The 22,520-nt window shown below is 44.4% G+C and overlaps 1 protein-coding gene across 2 annotated transcripts in view; it reads left to right on the top strand.

Moving 5' to 3' along the window:
- The window catches only part of ttbk1a (tau tubulin kinase 1a), a 77,558-nt gene extending 55,421 nt beyond the window's left edge, over positions 1–22,137 (top strand). For both annotated transcript variants that reach the window (XM_049572113.1, XM_049572114.1), the window contains exons 15-16: positions 19,126–20,585; positions 20,703–22,137. In XM_049572113.1, the coding sequence (XP_049428070.1) occupies positions 19,126–20,585; positions 20,703–21,108 (1,866 nt within the window). In that variant the 3' untranslated portion in view covers positions 21,109–22,137. The remainder of the gene's footprint in view (positions 1–19,125; positions 20,586–20,702) is intronic.
- The last annotated feature ends 383 nt before the right edge of the window (positions 22,138–22,520 follow it).

Here is a 22,520-nt window from a genome sequence, read left to right as displayed (position 1 = left end):
CTTTTTTTTCCTCCGTTGTGTGTCTGTGTTTTGTGTGCTTGATGACTCCATCTCTCTTTTGTGTTCCCTGTTTCTTTTTGCATCTCCAATGGTATTTTTTTTTCCTTCAGAAATCCAAAAGCTCAAAGTTGTCCAGGCTCAGACTGTTGTAGACTAGTGAGCTACAGTATGTGCAGTGTTCGTGCTGGTGTGTCCTTTTAAAGTGCTTCTCTGTGGGGTAAAATATTTCCATCACCATTTTGTCCAGCTAGAGGGATGCTAGCCTGACCAATCTGGCAACCCACACAGCTAACAGTCTGTTAACTTTTTCATAGCTTCTAACTAGTATCTGATAGCTGTAACTGTAGACAGATGTACACCAACACTCCCAAAGCTTCTCGCCCGAGGCTCCTCCCCTCGCAACCTTTGACCAATCAGCTGCCAGCTTTAGATGTGTGAGAGCACCTATCAGCTCTCTCCTGTCTAACGCCTGGTCAGGGAGGGGGAGGAGACGAAGGCAGGAAGTCGGATCCGAGTGTTGGGACGTAGCCGTAGGAAAACATTAAACATTACAATACATTTATGTTTCGTAAAGAGTCCCCTCATTAACCTCCCTCCCCTCTCTCTGATTGGTCTGTTTGCAGTTGGAAGAGGAGAGGCACCAACCGCGGCCCAATCAGCTGAGGAGGCTGGCCTCCTACGTCTTCTCCTCATCCACCCTGGAGACGGAGCAGTATCCCCACGGAGGAGCCAGCTTCATCCAGAGGAGCCGCTCGGCCGAGAGCAGCCCCGCCCACGTCACCGCCGCCAATGCCTCGGTCCGCCGGCGGCACGCCGGCACCCTGCCGACGCCCGGCAGCCCACGGAGCAGACACTCGGTCCTGAACGTGTCGAAGACGCAGCTGCAGCAGATGTTTGCCAAGCTCATGAACAAGAACAGCAGCTGAGAGATGGACTCACAACACACACACACACACACACACACACATATCATACACACATGAAGTATCCTGATACATGACGCACAAATATACACATGGACAAACACATCGAACACATGCTGTATATGCAGAGTCTTTCAAACCAGCTTTGGGGCCCGGGGCAGAATTTGGCCCCCCTGCCCACCCTGCTCATAAACTCCCCTCCTGACGGACTGTCGTTAATGAAGAGCAGCAATTAACATTTATTTTATTACTGATTAATCTGTAAATCTTTGAAACTGATTCAGTTCATCCTCAAGTTAATGTCACAGAAGCTCCTTTGAATAAAGACACACTCCCTGCTTTAGTTCAGCTCCCCCTGAGTCATGTGCACGGGAGCGTATATCGCTGAGCGGTGCTGCACAGTTTAAACGTGCATGCATGACTGTGTATGTGCACATGCTTACAGGAGCCACAGGAACACTACCTCAGTGGTTCCGTTCACCTCAGACAGTTTGTCTCATGTTCAACCATGTCGAATGTTTCCCTTTGAGCGATGTCGGACATCCAGTCGTCTGTTTGCTGAAGTCGCTCACGTCCTCTGGAGAGATTGTGACATCACGTCGGCTCGGTGTCTGCGCCATCATTAGCTGCTGTAAAACTCCATCCTGATGGCTTTGTTTCCACAGAGGAGGTCTCCGAGTCTGAAATATTTTATGGATCAAAAATACAGCTTCAAAACTGTCCCGGTTAATTTTCGGTCTTCCTCAGCCTGTCCGCTGATTAGCTCTTGCTACCGCAAATTTCTACCGCTGACCGAGACCTTTGACCTGATGTGATGATGTCACGCCAGATTTATGTGATTAATTTAAACACTTTTTTTCATGTATTTTCTGACACCTAATTTAGTTTAGTGATAAAACAGCCAACTACTGTTCTTCCACCCCTTGTCAATAGGGGGTGCTGCTGCAGCCACAGCACCCACCTTCCTGCTCCGATGCTCTGAATCCTGAAATTATTTGTTTAATGTCTTTAGTTTGAAAAGCTGTGAGGACTCATTCATGGTCAAAGTCAAAGAAAAACAAGAAAACAAAGTAAAAAAAGCAAACAGTTCATTCAACACGTTCTCAAGTCGTCACATATCGCCGCTTCCTCAGTGGACTTTTACGTCTACAAATTTCGTGCTTGGTATCCTCCTGCGTCAGCTGTTGACGTTCCAGGACGCTGCAACCAACGCCGGGATGTCAACACAAGCAGGTGGTTAGGTTTGTAAAAAAAACATCAGGGTTTGGCTCTATGTTCAAACAGGAAGTTAACAGCGGGTTCCCAGGTGAAAGTCTGGGGGTTTGTTGGACCCATCCACCACCACGCTACACCCACCGCATATATCATGTTGTTACTGGCAGCGTTTCCAACTGACGCCGTCCAGCTGTGTATCACACCGCCACGGCAGATGGCTTTTGGCATCAGGTGTCTGACACTAAAATCACTGACAAAGCGGCGGCGGCGACTTCAGAGTGAGCACGGCAGAGTTGATTGAATATTTGTAATTAGCTGGTTTGGCGCCCCCTGCTGGCTCTGCATATACAGACACACACAGACACACACGATGAACACTGAGAGCCTGATAATAACCACACAACAAGCCATATGACTGGCACACAGCAGCACCGCTGTGCTGGGAAACACCTACACACACTCACGTAGCTCTACCAACCACTTTTGGAGCGGAGGAAGAGAAGAAGAAGAAGAGGAGAAAATGACGGGAAATATTTTCCATGCAATAAACTCTCAGAAGCCTCTCTGCAAACCTGATGTTGCACACGCCGCAGACCTGGCGAACTGGAGGAGATAATGTGAACCTGAAAATTTCCTTCTTGTTTCTGTGAAGAAGAGGAAACAGAGTGAGGCTGCTAACAGACTGTTAAGCTTTACAGTATTTGTGCATTTATTTATTTATTTATGCTTTTCCTGCGAAAATGAAGGAGCGATCGTCGAGGAATGCAGGTCGTCCCGGCGATCAAGTTTTTGCACCGAGACTTTGGAGTTGGCGTTTCCCCTCCAATCACCCCATCCACCGAGCAATACGCCGCCACCGCTTCACCACACGTCGAAACCAGTGACCCACACGTCCGATTCCAGCTTTATTAAATGTTGTGTGTGAAGAGAGAAGTGTGAGTTTTCTCTGTGAAAAGGGTGTAATGACGCTGGTGATCTCTAACGACAGCCTTTATGACAAAAACTGATACCCTGCTGGGTCTTTGGGTTAAAGTACGGTGGCCCGAAAGTGCAAATATGTCACACACACACACTCTCACACACACACACAAAAGAAAAAAACAGCAGTGTTTTAGAAAAAAAGTGACAACACGACGACATGTCATAAAACAACACAACAAACGTTTCATGAAATAAATTCATTTTCTTAAATGTGACAGAAAAGCAGAAAACAAATTAAAAGTCATCACAATATTAATTTCATATAAATGTTTCACAAAACATCAAAAATAATAAAAAAGAAAACAAATTGACGGGACAAACGTCACAACATTCAACCCAATAAATAAACAAACAAACAAAGGAAATAGTTTTGCAAAACAAATAAACAAAACATGTAAATCAGACAAAAGGAAAATGTGAAAGCTGCTCACAAATCTGTAGCTGAATGTAACAGTGACTCCTTTTAGTTCGGTAATTTATGATTTATTTCCTGGACTGATTTTAAAAATTCCTTTTATGAAATGTGACGTCACCGTACGACAGGGCGGGGCCAGTGTCAGCGCTGCATCCAAAGCATCTTGTATTGTAAAAGTTTGGAGACTGGTTGGACGCAGGAGCTCACAGTGTGTATTATGGGTCGAGCAGTGACACATGACGTAGAGCATCATGGGAAGGGAGACATCATACATTATTACTGGCTGCTGCTGGTGCAGAACACAAAGAGAACTGATATTTGGTGTTTCGTGTGATTGTTGAACTTCCTGTCTGAGCCGCAGCTGATGATTAATGATCAGTTCATCTTGTGATTATGACTTCATTTTCTTTTTGTACTTTTTAGGTTTTAAGCAGGACGTGTCAGAAAAGTTACCACAGGGTTAACCGGCTTGTGGCCGCCAAGCGTTCACAGCGCCGTCCCTTTTTGATCCTTTGATGTCAGCTCTTCCTGTCATCATGAAGCAGAAGTCACCAAACGTTGGATTGTTCACCCACTAATACACTCTTACTGTTAGTAAACAGTGTGATGTTTGTTGGTGGGCGGGGCTTAGCTGGAGGCAAAACAGTTCTCCACAGACATTAGCTAGCGCTAGCTAACAAGTTGTGTTGTCTTGTTTTAGACGATGGAGGAAGATGATGTGAGTGGTGCGTTCAGAAACACTCATTGTGAGTGTGGGAGCGCACTCTGACACAAACTGGAGCGTTGATAAATTGGGAGCGCTGTGTGAATGTAGCGTTGGGTTATCCAGAGCAGCGCACTCTCAGAGTGGCAGAGCGCACTCTGGACACTCTGTCTGTGGAGACGGAGCAGCAGAGCGCCGAGCGGAGTGAATGTGTGATTAACTTAACCGTTGGTTCATTCATGTAGAAATATAACGCTGCGTTTCTTCCACCAACAGGGCTCTCATTTTAGTGTAGAGCGTCAGACTGAATTTACCAACGCACCATGTCAGGTCACTCACTCTCCGGGACCGCCAGTGTTACTGGAATAAGTAAACACTGACCAACGGGACCAGACTGGCCGACCCGTATGCTCTCACTCAGTGGATGGATGATGTCACAGGAAGCCAATCTTACAAAGGAGGACCACACTTGTTTGTTTTGCTATGGAAGCTAACGTTAGCTAATGTGCTAAAAAGTTAGCGTTGCAGAGAAATCCAATATTCCTCTTAATCCCTCCCCAGTTTCTGATGAGGTGGACATGATAACCCTTAATACACATAACCTTATTCATCCCTACAACAGGAAATACTTTTTCCCTAACCTGATATGAAGTGTGCGCTGCACATGTGAGCATTTTTGATGATGGCCTCCGTCCAGTCCTTTGGTCTTATCACATTTAACCATAGTTGTCTTTGTTTTTGTTGACGGGCAGTGGCGGCTGGTTTTGAGCCATGACTCCTTCTATTCTGGCTCCCAATAACACAACAAGACAAACACATTTTAACACTCCTATGGAGCCTACAGCCCTGTGGGGGAGAGGCAGCTGCACCTCCAGCTGATAACATGATGTCATCATGATGTCATTGTGATGTTGGCACTAAAAGGGTCTATAGAGAACGTGACCTGGGCTAAAACCGTCATGAGACAGGTCAACAGCTATCGGGTGTAGGGATGTCCCAATCAAGTTTTTTTTTTCCAGGTCTGAGTCATTCAGTAGTGAGTATTTGCTGATACCGAGTCCGAATATGATACTTTGATTTTCCCCGATATGACAGCTGCACAGTGCACACTTCAAGTACTTTGGAGATGTGTGACAGTTGAAAAGCTGGCAGCTGACACAGTGTGTCACTGCTTCAGGCGCTTTACTGTCTCATGATAATTAAGTCATAATCTCAAGATAACAAGCTCACAGCCGGTCAAAGCTTCAGGAGGTTTTTGTGTTGATTTTATCGTCTCACCTGCATCATTTGGAGGTTTGACTTGAATCCAGATCTTCCTGTGGTGGAGACAGGGTCAGATAAGCGTTGATTTAAAGGTCCATCAGGTGGCAGATTGAGAGTCCTTGTGAAGAGTTGTAAAGGTTTTGTGACGTCGTCTGTGGAGTAGATTTGTCTGTTTTGTCCTGTGACCAGAGAAACTCTTCACTGTGTGTTGAGATGTTTCTGCAAAGGTCTTTAATCGTGCGTTTGGATAACCATCTTATTTCCATTGTGCTTCCTCTTCCATCTCTTTTTTCTGAGCGCTGGACTTCACTGTTGCACTTTATCACAGAGTGGACGGGAGAGGGCGGTCAGGCCGGGCCGAGGGTCTCACCACATGGATGCAAAACACAGATGCAATAAGTGAAATGTGGGATGGTATCCTAACGGACGCCGTGGTGGTTTAATATTTTCTAATCTCGTCATTAGATTTCAGATTTTCTCTCTTACAGGCTTCAGGTTTCAGACCATCTCGCTGAACTTGCAGAGACTTTGAACTCACATCCAGCGAGAGTTTGAACTCTGAAAATGCCAAATGTGATGATAAGGAAGAAGAAGTCAGCTGTGATGGAAGATCTGCATTCAGTTTCAATGGCTGCCTGAAATTAAAGGAAGGAAATCAATCTGATGGAAGATCCAATAAACGATGAGCTGGAGTGAAAAGTAATTAATGAGATAAAATAAACCACCACGTTAATCCCACAAAGGCTCCAGCAGAGCCGAGGGAGGGCTTTTTGTTATTTCAAAGCGCAGTGCGCCATGTTCTCCATTTCACAAACAGTGAGACAGAATAACGTCACAGTCAGTCACAGTCGATTTGTGACGGCAGGCGTAGTTAATGTAGCCAGAGTCTGTTTCAGTGTTGACCAACAGGAAACCAGTGGGGTGTGTTATTTGTTGGTTTTGGTGAGAGTTAAGGTGAAGTGATTTTTCCTGAAGGAGTAAATAATCAAAAATGACGTCTTACATCCAGTGTGAAAATCCACATTGTTAGAAGTGATCATGTTTCATGGCGTTTGGTTGAAGTTTCTGATTTGTCAGAGACAGTGGCTACAATATTCTGGTTTTCACCCTTATTACGAAAAAGACAATATTCCTACTAAGTAGGGCTGTCAAAATAACACCTTAGTTTTCGATTAGTTAATCACAGAAAAAATAACACGTTAAAAGAATTAACACTGATTAATGGCGCTCTGTGGTGCCCTTTGACCTGGTGCGACATTGAAGGCCAGGGTGTCTTTGTCACATGATGGAGGCGGATGAGACGACGCTGCTCCACCCCACAAACCGAACATTTACATTTAGAAAATGTCCAGATGGAACTGTTGATAGGAGCAGCGTTCTCTGCAGGCTCTGCAGGAAGGAACTTCAGTACCATCAGAGATGGTAGTTCAGACTGAGTCTACCTGTGACCGACTCACTAACTCCCTTTTAAAATGGACTGCAGTACATTTTGGGTGGTAGAGGACAGGGGGACAACTGTGTCCAACATCCAGCAGCTTCACTACGACACATCTGCCAATCACATGTAATTAATTAGATACATTTGAAGTCAGACTGTCCTAATGCTAAACTGCGTACATGCAGCCGTGCAGACTCTGATTAACGTGTCCTAATATGTCGTGTGTTAGTCAGGATACATTAGAGTGGAACGGCTTGAGCTGCTTCTCATTTTTTTGTTTTCCTTTAAAATAGGATTTTTCCAAAGTTTTCCGCTGGCAGTGGACTCGTTGGAGCAAACTCGGCCTCCCCCTTTCATTCCTTCAACCACCTTCTTAAAAAGGTTGGCGTTGTCATATTTGCATGTACAAAAAACCTGTTGATATCCAAGTCTTTCATGTTGTTTAAAAGTCGGTGTGTTTCCTCGGCTGACCACAAATGTGGGCTTTTCTTTGGCACATCATTCTTTACCCCAGCCCTGCGAACTTGGTAACATATCCTCATACAACAGTTTGTGTGATATCCAATGAATTAGCTGCCTAAAAATGACATCATGTTCTTGATGAAATCTTACAGAGGTTAGGTTTAGGAAAGGAAACATGGTGAGGATGTACCTTAAAATGACCCACAGCTCACACGGTTCCAAACACCAATCTCCGGAAAGTCCTCTGTTTTGTGACCCATCCACCTCCACAACCTGCCTCCTACTTGGACCGCTCGGGAGCACTTCCTTCGTTGCTCCCGTCAGTGCATTGGTTACCACAGCCTTAAGAAATACTAACAGTGCATGAGAACAGCGTGAACTGTTGACGAGTTGGTTTTCATGCAACTCACAGAGCTGACCATTAAAGGACAAGAAGCCACGTGTCGTAAACTGCACCAAAAACACCAGCTGAGACACATTTTCTGAATGTGCTGTATGCATGTCCAAACAAGGCTCCTAAAACCTGAATACTATCGGCATGTTCCAGATGTCTTCATTGGAAAACACTTCATTGGGAAAAAGGCCTAAATTGGGACGTGACCTGTATTCAATTGACTGTTGTCATATTCAGAATAAGAGCGGCATGTTAATGTGCATGTAAACATAGTCAGTGATATTTCGAGGGACGTCCATATTTTGATCCCAAACCCCACAAATCCCAAAATGATTCAGTCCTGCAAAGAATATCTCAACATTTGCTTTTATTTGAAAATTGTACTTTTCTTCCAACAGCTGAAAAAGTCAACATGTCGTCAAACCTACACCCCGAATAGGTTGTTTGCCAACAACTCACAAAACCACATATATGACCGTTGGAGAGAACCACCGACAGGCTGCAGTTTTAAACACGTGGTTAACGTTGTGTAACGGTCACACCAAAAGTCAGGTTTAGAAAAAAGATCATGGTTTGAGTTAAAATAACTACATTTGTTAAACAATTTAAGTGACGAACGGAAGTTAGCTTGCATTATGCACATGACGCTAACTACGTTACATTTGTGACGTCAGTGAAGTACAGCGCATGGTTAAAATAAGTTGACTTTTGGTGTCACACACAACATGAACGGTGGCTCATGGCTCGTAATAAGCTGCTTGTAAAGATACAGCTGTTTTTTTGTTATTTTTTCTGGTGCCATGTGCTCCCCACAAACAACCTATCGTCATGAGTCAAAGGCGCATTTGTTCAAAAAGAAGCAAGTTCCCTCTAGACATGAAAATTACCACCACAAACACTGCTATTAAAGAATACGTAACAATTTGTTTAAACGTAGTTTCAAAGAGTCTGTTCAGCTGCTCAGAGCGTCAAGATAAAAAAGGTTCAGCTGTCATTGGACATACTTACCGTCTACACAGTGTCTGCACAACAAACAAAGAGCAGAGTGTTTGTGACCGATGTTTGATCGACGGTTTTTAGAGGTTGTATCACATTTTGGGCTCATTTATTCCTTTACGCACGAAAATAGATACATCCATTTCAAACACTGTAAAAATCTCTGTTCTCATACTCCTAAGCGTCCTATATGTTGGCATAGATACAGCCAATTGATGGCACCAGAGGGTGGAGCGTTTCACATAACAACATACGAGGTGACGGTGGAGGAGGTCGTACTGATGTACCTTTAAATGGAGGCAGCGTTGTAGATGGTGGAGGTTGGTGATGTCATAAAATACATTGCAACATGTAGACGGAGAATTCTTTTCACTGTATCAGCAATTCATTTTGTTCCACCATTTTGTAAAATGTCTTTGCTGTTTCCTACAGTTGCATCTTTCTTAAACTACGCTACACTGCCTCCATGATCTCTGGCGATGCTGCTCTGTTTGGTTCATATCCGTGAGCTTTCAGAAAGCGTGCAGGAAATGAACGGCGAGTACAGAACAAAGGCTCTGTTCCTGGTGTTGAGCATAAATGAGCCCTAAGGCTGTTTCCTCACGTGTTGATGTTCTCCACTTTGAATGAGACGTTTTGTCCTTAAAGGAGTCGGTGCTTGTTGCGTCCTGAGAGATGGACGCTTTCAGTGGAAGATGTGCAAACATTTGTAAGGTAGCTTTAGTTTGGTCTCCGCCATGTTACTATCAGAACAAAGAGCCATTGTGATGGTTCTAAGCGTTGAGCTGTGAAACCCTGTTTAATATTTGGCTGCTGCTAACGTCGCACCGAAGCAGCGCTCTACGGTTTGCTGCTTTGAATGTCATTCCAACGACGTTCTTCAAAGTCAGAGCTGTGTCTCCTGAATGAAACACTTTGGGTTACACTACGAGAGACTTGCTAGAACGGCCATGCTGTGCGGTGAAACGGTTGCTTTCTAAATGTGTTCAAGGGCTACATTAAGTAAATATGCACCACTTGCTGTTCCATTGAGCTTGAGGCATTACCATTAGCTCAGCCTGGATGTGTCCCTCAGTGCTGAGGCTCATCACAGCTCCGGTCTGATGAGAAGACACCTCAGTTTGTTTTCATGCTGCTTCATGCTGAGTTCAGGACGTCCTGCCCATTTTATATTTAGCATAGCATTACAGTACAGCCACTTAGAGAATGTATGAAGTGGACTAGCTGCTAACTCTGAACTTTATTTTGCACGCCTGCAAAATGATTCACCTACCGTACAAGATTGTCACTGATACATGTCAATGTTTTGTCCTGTGTCACCATGAACGCAGTGCCACATTCAGTTAGAGACAGGGCGTAGAAAGCTTTGAGTGTGCTGACGACACTTTAAGAAATACAAAAAAAAAAGAAAAAGAAAAAGGTCTGCTGCGTTAATGACGGTCCGTCCTACCAAGAGACTGTTTACCGACTGTCGCCACTCTTTGCATGAGATCTACTGTTTGTACGACACGCACCTCTGACTGTAAAATGACTAAAAACAACACTGTACTGTAATTACAACGAAAACACAGTGAATATACACCTCTGACTGAAAAACGTCTGTGATTCTTTTGTAAATAATTCACACCGATACTCAAGGGGATACTCACGGATCAGAGCTGTGGAGTCCGGAGCAGCTGGAGTCCTACTTATCATCACATCTTTATTTCTACAGTGTAGATGTCAACATTTATGTTGGTCAGTAAAAGAAGTCATGCTTCTGTTAGTATTTAAAAGGTTTTTACTGAAACTGTTTGGTTCATAACCGGATGTAAAGCAGTTTTGCAGGTCAACGGATCATAAACAGGTTTAACTTTGTTCACTTACACCTTATTTTCAACAGGAATTAAAACCAAACCAACAAAAATCGTTCAGATCTGTAAACCGCAAAGTGAAAATACCTGTAACGCTGGCAGTGCACTCCAAACGAAACGTGTTTGTAAAAGCTGTCTGACCGAAACATTCTCATCCCAACTAGTTAAATAAAACTGTGGACCTACATGTTAAAATGTGACGGCGTGTAAAATTAAACTCATTACACGCATTGTGTCTTTTCAAAATAAACTTCCATTTCCACAGGAAGTAAACAGTTTCCACTTGTTAAATGCACACAGTCTTTTTCAAAATAAAATTAAAATGCCCATAAAAAAAAACCTTCATTTTCAGGTTTATATCCTAAAGTGTTGTTAACAAAAGCACATGATTAGGTTTGAAAAAACCATCATAGTTTGGCTTAAATTAAGTACGGTGGTTACTGATGTCATGTGACATACCTCACTAGCGTTGCCTGTTACACACACTAGCAGCACACTGCACTTTGTTCTCATCAAAATAACTGCTCACTTTTGGTCTCACACAGGAAATGACGAGCGGGCTCACGGGTGAAAATCCAGAGTTTGTTTGTTTGATTTGACCCAAAATGGTGGTATTTGACGAGCAGGGTTTTTGCCTGCTGTGTCAGAAACAACCACCGTCTGGTACGTATCATACCGCCATGGATGGTGCCTCCATGCACCGGCGTCTGACACCGAGGTCCACTGACAAAGCAGCGGTAGTTGACGAGTTAGGTTTTTGCCTGCTGCATCAGAAACAACCTCCGTCTGGTGAGGGTCATACCACTGTGAGTGGTGCCTCTGTGCGTCGGTTTTCCACCTTCAGAACAGCGGTATTCGATGAGAGTTGGGAGCGAGAGCGAAGGTCGGACTGCTGCACAACACGGCGCTGTGAGCAAAACACTTGTATAAAAGAATTTGACTGTTCATTTAATGAAGGGCAAAGTTTCAGTTTGTGAATGCATTGCCAGAACGCCAAAATGTGGCACTCTAGTGTTTTTACTAACAGGCGTTTTTGACTGAAAGAACACATCAAATTAAATGTATTTGAACTGCTGCTCTTCATGTTCAAACTGAAAATTAAATATATGTTTATTTGGTTTCAACTGATTGCAGGAAAATATAAAACTGTAACTATAAAACCAAACAAAAATGACCTCAGTTCTGTTGATGACAAGTTCCTAATATTCAAATGTGGTAAACAGTTCTGCTCAGTGGTCAAATTATAAATTAATTAATTAATTAATTTTGAAGGTTTTGATTAATAGTAAAGATGTCATTTCTATCACATCGACAACTCTGCGACTTTAAGCCTTTATGTCCTGAGACTTTCCTCTGAGTGCGGATTTAAGAGAAACCGTTTAAACTGTCAGGTCCCACAAACTTTTTCCTGAGTCTGCCACAAAACATTTATACCTCATAAATCTCCCACTGCAGTCACATCTATGTAAAAAAATAAAAACAAAACTGTTTTACGCTTCTTCCAAACATCCATTTTTATTGCATATTTGATATGTTAGTGCTGATCTTTATGGAATAACAGGGTGATATTGTACAGATTACGCGTCTGTAGAGAGAACAAAACTGCATTGTGTCTTTAACACTGGTCTTAGTTTTGTTTCGACTGTACGTCACATTCACCTGTATGTTGATCAGTTCAGTGTGAACCTCGTGTGTCACCAGTGTTTGATTCTGAAAGGAACATTCAGATATTTAAAGAGTAATTAGACTGAAATTAGTCGTTCAGAAGATGAAGAACATCTCTGTGTGTCCAGTACAGACGAAGGTTTAGGATGTGTTTCGCCAAGCTTAGCATAAAGACTGCAAGCAGGGCGAAACTGTTAGCTTAGCTTAGCATAAAGACTGCAAGCAGGGCGAAACTGTTAGCTTAGCTTAGCATAAAGACTGGAAGCACGGCGAAACAGTTAGCTTAGCTATGACCTTCACAGTCTTGTTGTTAAGAAGCCAGTCATCCTGAAGTCAGATGGTTTAGTTGATGGCAGAGTTCAGGGACTTGTTGCACAAAACAGCTTATGTTAAGATTTTTCTTAAAGCCTGTAAGTCTTCTCCTTAAGGTTTCCTTAATATGTTCACTTAAGTATTCAAGGTTTTCTCCTTATCCTGGGCTTGTGTTTAAGGAGTTAGTTCAACAATAGAACAAAAGACCTTAGACGTCACGAGCGTGAAACAAACATGGAAACTGTAGAATTTCACCACTGTAAAATCTCTTTCAGTGCAGTAAATGCCTTAATATTTTTCCTTAATTAAGGAAACATTTTAAGGGTTTTTATGCAACATCTTCATGTAGGTCCTTTAGCTAAACAGAAACTAAGCCTCAAGTGTCATACTTAAGGAGAAAACTTAAGGTATTTTGTGCAACCGGCCCCAGGGCTTTAGTACACTCTTAGAAATATGGTTCCTCTTGAAGAAATGAGGTTCAACCCAAAAACCATTTGATTGTGAAGAACCCTTTTTTGAAGACGGTTCTTTCAAAGGTTCCTTGTTCTATCAAGAAAACTTTTCATGCGAAGAACCTTTTTGGAAGAAAGAGTTCTTTAAGTATGGGTCCTCACCCTCAAATATTCAAATGCAGATGTGTCTGGAACCCCCTAAATCAAATCATTCTACATGTGTTCTGCCATCACCCTTGGCGTTCGGTATTCAGCTCTAATCTGGAACCGAGTTTTGGATCCCAACCTGACTGCATCATTGAAATATTAAAAGCTGTAGTTGTAGCGATTTCATGAAATTTCCAACTCCTAAAAAGGAGCCTCATGAAGGTGGTTCCCTTGGTCCCAGACTCACCTGTTAAACTAAAAGCATGACTAGTAGGAGAGAGATTTATGGGTGATGTAGTCAATTACTATTTCTTAAACCCCCTGGGTGGGTTCTTGTTGACAACCTTAGAGGGTGGAAAGGTTCTGGATAAAACCCCACAGAGGGTTCTGGGTGAAGCCATTCACAGATGGTTCTAGATATAACATTTAAGTTGGGTTCTTTGAAAGGGTTTCAAGTGACACATTTATAAAAGATTCTACCCCGAACCAAAAAGGGTTCAAGCAACACGTACTCATCCTGTCGTCACATATCGCCGCTCTGTCAGTGCACTTTAACGTCTACATATTACGCGCCAGGTATCCTTCTGTGTCTGTGTTGTGGTTCTGAGACGCTGCAACCAACAGCGGGACGTCAACAAAAGCACATGGTTAGGTTTAGAAAAAACACCGTGGTTTGGCTCGACATTGGAAGTGAACACCGGGCTCCTGCATGTTGGACCCATCTACCTCCCTCCGAACCACCCCATAGGGACTTTAAACTCCTTGTATTATGTCATTAACGGCAGTGTTTCAAACTGATGCAGTCCAGGGGTGATACCCCACGACAGGTGCCGTCCGCCCACAATATAAACTGACGCCACCTGTCTGCACATCATAATGCCGTGGCAGGTGCCGTCCGGCTGACCGGCAGCATATCATATGACCGCGAAAGGTGGCTGTTGATGTTTGTGTCTGACGCCGAAATCACTGACAAAGCGGCAGCATTTGACAACTTCGGAATGAGAACGGGCTGAGACAAGCCAAAGACCTCTCTATGGTTCTAGTTAGTACCTTCATTTCTTATAGTGTAGGGAGTGACCCCCATTTGTCAACCATGACGATAATTTGATCGATCAATTTGATCCAAGGAACTTCCAGTCTTTGTGCTAAGCTGAGCTAAATACACCCTGGACTGAAACCTCGTTCAGTACAGTTGGTATTTAATAAAATGTCTTAATGTTCCTTCACAGTTTTTGCAATAACAGCAGAGTCTGTGTCGTGGAGGTAAAGAGGACTGAAGAGCTCACAGTGTTAGTTCAGTGTGATGATCCGTGAGTGTCTTTCACCTGTAAAATACATGTAAGCGTTTTTTTTCTATCACTATATGATTGTACAGTACTGCTTGTATAATTTACAGGTAAAGCATGTATTTTAAACTTTTTGTAAATTCAAACGATAACTGTGTACATATATACAGAAATGTAGAAAGTCATTAGGTTTGCAGTTAATCTCTAATAGCATGATAATTAGCGGGGTTTAGTATGTATGTACAGGCTGTATGTTAAATCTTTATGAAGGGAAACACTTGAAAATCACCTGATATCAGACTGCGTGCTGTCTAAGGATAAACTCTGCAATGCATTTTTTTGTGCCTTTTATATCAATGTATGTAATCTAGACAATCTTGAAAAGCTTGTGTACAACCAAAATGACATTAAAATGGTTTTGGGGGCAAATACATCACTTCCTGTTGTCCTTTCTTACTGGGAGAGGGACCGTTAGCGAAAGCACTGACGGGTGCTACACACATTAGCTTCCTTTTTTCTCTTTCTTTGTCATGAATATCAAAATCACCAAGATTTAAAGTCCACATAACGCAAGACAGGGATTTCTTTCCAAACACACGACACCTGTCAGAAAACACTTGTTGAAAACATGAAAAGACTGAAGTGTGGAGTTAGACCATTTCTCTGTCCAGGTTTTGACTGACTGGAGCCATCCTTAACATAACCCTTTCCCTTCTAGGCTATATAAAGACTACATTACAACTGATGTTGGAGCTCATAGCATCATTCGTGTCAGCGGTGAGTTCACTACATCCCACGAGCTCTCTGAGCTCTGTCAGCCTAAAAAATACATGAATAAACATCTCTGTTAAAAGTCACAGTCATATAGACACAAGATAAACAGCCGTCACTAACGAACCTTTCAGTCTTTCTGGCCGACCCGGCCTGCGGGCAGTTACTGCTCACTGCTGTGGGTGTGTGCTTTGTGCTAACGTTAGCTGCTGAACGAGAGGCTCGTGTTCCCTGGTTTGAAGAGTGTGTGCTACTGAGTTAGCTGCTAATAAGAGTCTGGAGCACCATTCTTGCTTCAGTTCGGAGGGTGTGTGTGCTGCTAGCTGAGGCTCCAATCAAACCGAGAGCATTTTTGTAATTGTTTTTAATGAGAATGAAGCTTTTTGCTCGTTGTTTTGCGTTGCTACGTGCCTCGTGTTTCTGCGCTCTAGGCGCCTGGCATTTCTGCTGAAGCGCTTTAAACTCCTCAAGTTGAAAAAATTTGGGGAAAAACAACCAACGTCATCTCTGCTGTTTTCCCCATTGTCCAATGGGATGATCTGAGAGGCGGGGCTTCTGTGGTGGTCATGACGACAAGTTTACAGTTGGTAATCAATGGAGGAGAAACTGGTGGTAGTGGTTGCTGGATACCCAGAGCTATACGGCTTTACAAAGCACAGTTAGCACCATCTGAATAGAAAACAGCAGATAAGTGCAGTACTGTAAATGTCCATGATGGAGGAGAAGCTCCTGGACCAACTGGTGGTACTCCCCATGATCCAGCCTCTTTTTTAGGGTCTCATGTACCCACACAGATCTCTGTTTATCTGCTGACAGCCTCTCACCCTCAACCAGAGCTACAGACAGTACCCTCTGCCTCAACATGGCAGCAGCTACACACTGATTACTGCAGGATACATAAGATAAATAAACCGTAGACGGATCACACAGGAAGGTTAGGGTGAGGAGGTGATGGGGATGTTGCCTGGCAACAATAAAAAGACACAGCAAGTGTTTTTATACTAGTGGCATTCATTTTTTAAAAAAAAGGCAGCGTGGTGCGCCATGCATTTTGTAACCTGCAGAACACTGTGTGATAAGAGCCTCAGCTGCTAACAAGAGTCTGTCACTGTGCAGCTGCTTGTTCTTCTGCTCAGGGGTCGTGTTTGTTACTGTGCTGCTGGGTTAGCTGCTGAGGGGAGTCTGTAACTGCGTGGTGGCTCATTCTTTGGCTTGGAAGGGGAGGGGTGTTTGCTTTGAGTTAGCTCCTTATCAGAGTCGGCAGCGCCTCGACCATTTCAGCTCTTTTAGCGGACACGCCTACAGCGTGTCAGAGCAGAGAATGAGGATAATTTTCTCACGATTTTGAAATTTAAATTCCTTGGCTATTTTTTTCTAATTATTCAATTATTCCTTCTGTGCAGATTTTGCATGTTCTCCCCATGTCAGCGTGGGTTTTCTCCAGGTGCTCCAGCTTCCTCCCACAGTCCAAAGAGTCAGTCCTGTGATAGTCTGGTGACCTGTCCAGGGTGAACCCCGCCTCTCGCCCAGTGTCAGCTGAGATAGGCTCCACCCCCCATGCTGACCATGGGTGTATAAAGACAGTTGGATAAAGTGTTGGAGGCGGGGCCACGTGTATTCCTGTGAAAGCTGCTCAGTGGTGCAGGCATTGTTACACTTTGATGCTTCAGTTGTTGAATCTTGGCGGTGGCTTTCCTCCTGTTCTGTAGTTTATATGCTGAATTGTTCCTGACGTGGTGCCAAATAAGTTCGACTTCCTAGGTATAAAACTACCTTCCGCATTATTGGGCCCATGGAGCAGGCGCGCTGGACACACCCCTAGGGTCGAGTGGCTAACTTCCCATTTAGCTCTCCGCTAACGTGAATGGAGATAAAATGATTTAATCGTACGGCTCTTCTGGACTTTCCAAATGTTAGCGGACTAAATGGATCAAATTCTGATACTGAAACAAGTCATATCTTGTGGGTTGTGACACTCAGAGAAATGTATCCACTGATTTACAGATGTCTCTTTCCCAATTTACATTTATGAGAAAACATATTTTTAGGCCCCACGGCATCACGTGACAGACTGCGAAGTTGTAATTGAACTGTTTGACCATTATGAAAATTTACCTCAAAGCCCAGGGCTGTTCCTGGGGGCTCAGAGCAGACATGTTATCCTTCACTCAATCATTACCTAGCAAGCAAGGCAGCTAACTAGAGAGCAAGCTAGCATGCTACCTAGCGAGTCAGGTTCAGCAAGCCTCTTTTCACTCACAGTGCATTAATGAGAAAAAAGTACTGAACGTGAACAAGATGACATCAAATTAACTTTATGAACCTCTGGTGATTTAAAATTAAAAAGCTTCCCAGCTGTTTTTGTTATTTGATTTTGATAATCACCTACATCACCACTGTGAGTTTTTATTGTTTAATGGCCCGAACATACTCGGGCGAGGAATGTCTGCAGTCATTCGGGCTTCCATAGTCGAGCACACTTCCGCGTTGTAGTTTCCTGTAAAAATGTCCTTGAAAAATCCCCGCGATGTGAAAAATCCATGCCGAGCAGTCACTGGTACGCGGAGTGGAGTCCGCGCGGGCGTAAAATCTGAGCTTTGCGCGCGCAGGGCTTGTGGACGTCCGCTTTGAGTCCGCGTGGACCTCCGCGGAGTCCGTTCCGCATATGTTCCGCCCGAGTATGTTCGGGATTTAAGTGGGATTTATACTTCTGCGTTAAATCAACGCTGTACTTACAACATAGGCTCTGCATCGCTGTAGCCTGACGTGCACCTCCCCAGAAATATAACTCCACAGTGTCACAGTGACGCAGACCTCCTGTCTGTCTCTGTGAGCTGAAACCATTTCCCTCAGTGGAAACAAAGCTTTGATTTACTTTAATTTCACAGATAAGAAACAATAAATTGTGAAGACAATAAAGCCTCCACACACTGTGTGTGATTTATCCTGGCTGAAATATGAGCAGAGGAAATCTCTGCTAGCTGCTAGGCTAATATATACAATGTAAAATGCCACAGGCTTGTGCTAATAACGTTAGCATGTTGTATTTGTTCGGAAAACGTGTTTAGTATAAGACAGTTGTTTTATCTGTGAATGCTGCGAGTTATAGTGAAGCTGATTTATGCTTGAAACTGTCTCTATTAAGCCATGTTTAATGTGTGTTTAATGTGTGTGTTTTGAATCAGCTCAACTCTATATCACTTCACAGAAACCCCACCGCCGACTAGTGTTGTGGAGGTGTAACTGCAGAGTGACACAGACACACCACTGCACAAGTACAGATGTTCACAGTGGCGTAGGCCATGTGCTCAGGCTACTGCCTTTAGTCTGAAGATTCATTCCCTGATTTTGTCACGATAATAACATCTTAGCTCAGTGTTAATGTTTTGAAAACTCAACTGTGAACATATAACGTGTATCTTTAAGTCAAGTGTATTTTTAACCAACAAAATCTATGTATGGTTTAAAGTAAAAGACGGGAGACAACAAATATTCCATAGTACTAAATGTCGAGGTCGTTAAAATCAATATTAATCTCTGATGAAACTGTATTTGAACTGCAGTGGTTTTGATTTTAGCATCTTATTGTAGCTGGGGGTTTTTTTGTCCATTGTGTGTGTGATTGTTTATCCTTAAGAAAAACTGACACCTTTTTTTAATTCCACACACGGTTTCACTGGTCATACATGTCAATAGTCTATAAGCTGCTGCCGAGTGCTTGCTGCTAATTGTGATATGTCTGAGTTCAAAAGTCTTATTATAAACTTCTTTCAAGATGTTCAGAGTTCCATGCTGTCTTGTTTTGGGTGGATTCATCGGTAATAAAGAGTGTTATTGTATTGTTTCCAGGTTTTGTCACCCACGGAGCAGATCAACCAGTCGCCACCCTCGCCAGACTATCGGACAAAAGGCCAGAGCGACGAGAAGGAGCATTTCCACATCCTTCCTCAGCTCCAGGCCAAGAGGGCCGACTTCCTCACCGTCATGCTCACCGGTACCTTGCCTCAGCGCCGGAGCTTTGCCACGCCAGACGAAGAAGTCCAAGAATGTCCAGGGCCAAAGGATGATGATGTCACAAAAAGTGAGTCCAACAGCGAGGCCAGTCAGAAGAGCACTGAACGTAGCCAAGATGCTGCACCTTCAACACTCATGGCCGAGGACCAGAGGGGTCAAAGGGAGCACGCCTCAGCTGCTGATGCAGACCCTGACTTGGAGGATGCTTCCAAAACCCTCGTCCTCTTCTCACCTGGAGACACTCGTAAGTCTCCCTCTGGTGGTGATCATGTTCTAGAGGGTGAGTTGGCCACACCATCTGCTCTCAACTCCCGCACCGACCGCCTCCTGGTTGGGGAGGTGATTCAGCCCGAACCCTCTGAGACTGGCCGTTTGTCCCCGGCTCTCAGGTCAGACCTGAGGCCTTCCACTCCCATTGCTCCTGCATCACCGCCCTTCACCAAAGTTGAGCGCACTTTCATCCATATTGCAGAGACATCACACCTCAATGTCATGTCTTCCAACGGTCACTCTGCCAAGGACAGTGATCGGGAAGTCTTGGCCATCGTGAAGGCATCAGCTGTAGAGGACGACACCCGTGATCAGGAAGGGGCGCCAGTGACAGAAGAGTCTCCAGAGGATGCGGTGCAAGAACAAACTACACCAGTTGACAAACAGCCAAAAACTGAGAATGGGCCATCACCTGTCCTGGCCCAGTCTTTGGAGCCTGTCCCAGAAGCCATGTCACCAGTTCATGAACGTACAGATCTGTCACAGGAGCCTATGAAACAGCCATTATCCAGTGAAGAACCTGCCAAGCTTCAGACAAAGGGATCAGAACTACAGGCTGCCACAAAGCCCAGAATCCGAAGCCGAATCCCAGTACTCATCTCTGAAGAGGACTCGGGCTCAGAGCAGTCCTCCTCCCTCTCAGCTCGGGCTCGGCTTCAGCAGCGAGCCAGGCAGCTGGACTTGGCACGCATGCTAGTTCAGAAGCAACAGGGCCGCTGGATGAGGAGGAGAATGTTGTCTGGGACGTCATCATCCTTGTCCTCTGGGGATGATGAGCGTCGGAGGGCTTCTGAAACTCTGTCCACCACCGGCTCAGAGGAGGACACACATACCTCGGATGAGTCTAAGAGGAGCTCCCGTCTCAAACCGACTGAAGAGCAAGGCTCCAAGGAGTGCAGGAGCAGGATCCCCAGGCCTGTGACCCCCGTAAAGAGGCCATCAGGGGGGCTTGCTGCCTCTGCTCCTTCTCCTCTGTCCTTGCCAGAATCCAGCACTACCAAAGGAGCATCATCCTTCACTAATGGGTATGATTCTGTTTCTCCTTTTTAGTGTACACAAATGTTGATTTTGTAGCTGTTTGATCAAACATTTTTGAAGAATTTAAAGAAATAATACCTTCAGTTTTTCTTTTCTGTCTACAGGAGTCAGAAGATTGGACTAAGCACTCCCGGCACTCAAAGGAAATCCAAACCTGTCTCACCCAGGTCCTCCTCCTCTTGTCCCCGTCCATCTGCTGGCCCATCCGGCAGCCCTCGAATGCCCCTGCGAGTCCTGTTTGGAACCCGACGCAGCCTTAGCTCCACCCACTGCAGGACTGACAGCCCCTCCCCTCAAAGAGTTTGTCCGTCCAGGCAGCCCCTCTCGGTTCGAGCCCCAACTGTCCCCATGCTACCGCCCAGGACTACAACAACCATGCGGCGCAGCGCCTCGCAGGAAGCCACCGCCCAGACCTCCTCTGGCACCACGCCCGCCAGGACCAGGCCAAAACCAGCCGGAGCGGCTAAGGGGAAACCGAATGCCAGGGAGAAGGTGGTGCCCGCTAGATAATACAAAGAGACTCACAGCTGAGACGTGTTTGTGTATAATCAGTCTTCGGACAAGCTACGCCTCAAAGGTTCTCACCTGATTCCATATTAGACTGTGATGTTACAATCACCTCCATCAGTTCATCTAATGTACACAGACCTCTTATTTTTTCCAAGGACAGCTTACTGAACTATCTTCATGGGCTTCCAGTAATCTTGACTGACTGTCGTACAGGAGCGTTGCTGCCATGGTGCTATGGATGCGTCTGCTGCTCCCTGGTCAATCCCTGATTTAACTGGTTTCTGGAGCTGAGGATCATGGTCTCCAACAAGTCCAGTTTCAGAGACTCTCACCTTACACAGTACTCCCAGCTTGTCCACAGCTATACTACTCTTCTATTGACAGTACCCTGCTTGGTTCACATTGCATGGTAAAGTATATCACAAATACATTGAATCTGTAGAAGGAAAACAACATGTACAAAAATCTGTACCTTTAAATTATTTGATATAGTTCTTCCCTTCCTATTGGGATAAACAGGCCCGAAAAAGACCAAATTGGACTGGTTTGAATGCCCGAATAATGTTAGTATGATAATAGAGTCCTAACTATACCTGTACTCATTATGCTCTCGGATAAAGAGAAGAGTTGGATGTGAACACAAAATAAATTGCTCGGCCGCTCGCCTCCTCCTCATGGTGTGACAATGGGCATGCTTTAATCATTCTATTTTCTGGGTGTTATTATTTTCTTTATGCTCTGAATTGTATATAATAGAATCATTTCCCATAAAGACATCTTTATTTTTTATCTTGCCAAGCAAAGTGTAAATTTCAAGTCTTTAACCTTCTGTTCCGATGTGTTGGCACTATGCCTGTTTTTTACGCATGAGAAAAACAGGGTTAACCATGAGAGGAAGTTATACCTGCTTGGATTCTGCTGACAGTGCAAAGGTTTGCTGGCTGTTGGAGCCCATGTTGTGTTTGTACGGGGTCGATGGGCACTGAGCTGTGAAGTAAAGTCTTGGTAATGTGGATGGGCATCTTGTCATTCTTTCCTCAGTGGTTTCCAGTTCACCCAGCAACCCAGCGTTTTTCCATCCCACTTTAGATGAAACCACGTCCACTTCCACACGACAAAAGCGGGCTGCCAGTTGCAAGGCCCAGTGTTTGTCTGCCAGCCTACTGCTAGCCAGCGCCATTGAAAGAGACTACTGCTAGCTAGCACACTCATGGATATATCCCACAGTGTCTCTGCCACGCTTCCCGCAAATCAGAGACTACAAAGCTGGAAAGTTTAATGATCCGATAGTGAATAAAGACTGCTGCCAGCAAGCTAACCCACTCATGGATGTACCCCACCTTCCCTCTGATTCACTCTCCCTGGGAGGTTTGCTAATTGGATAGGGAAGAAACTGCTGCTAGCTAGCTAGT

The sequence above is a fragment of the Epinephelus fuscoguttatus genome, linkage group LG3, assembly GCF_011397635.1.
Source record: "Epinephelus fuscoguttatus linkage group LG3, E.fuscoguttatus.final_Chr_v1".
Lineage (NCBI taxonomy): Eukaryota > Metazoa > Chordata > Actinopteri > Perciformes > Serranidae > Epinephelus > Epinephelus fuscoguttatus.
The sequence above is the reverse complement of the archived record's forward strand: the minus strand, read 5'-3'. Positions and strand labels throughout refer to the sequence as shown.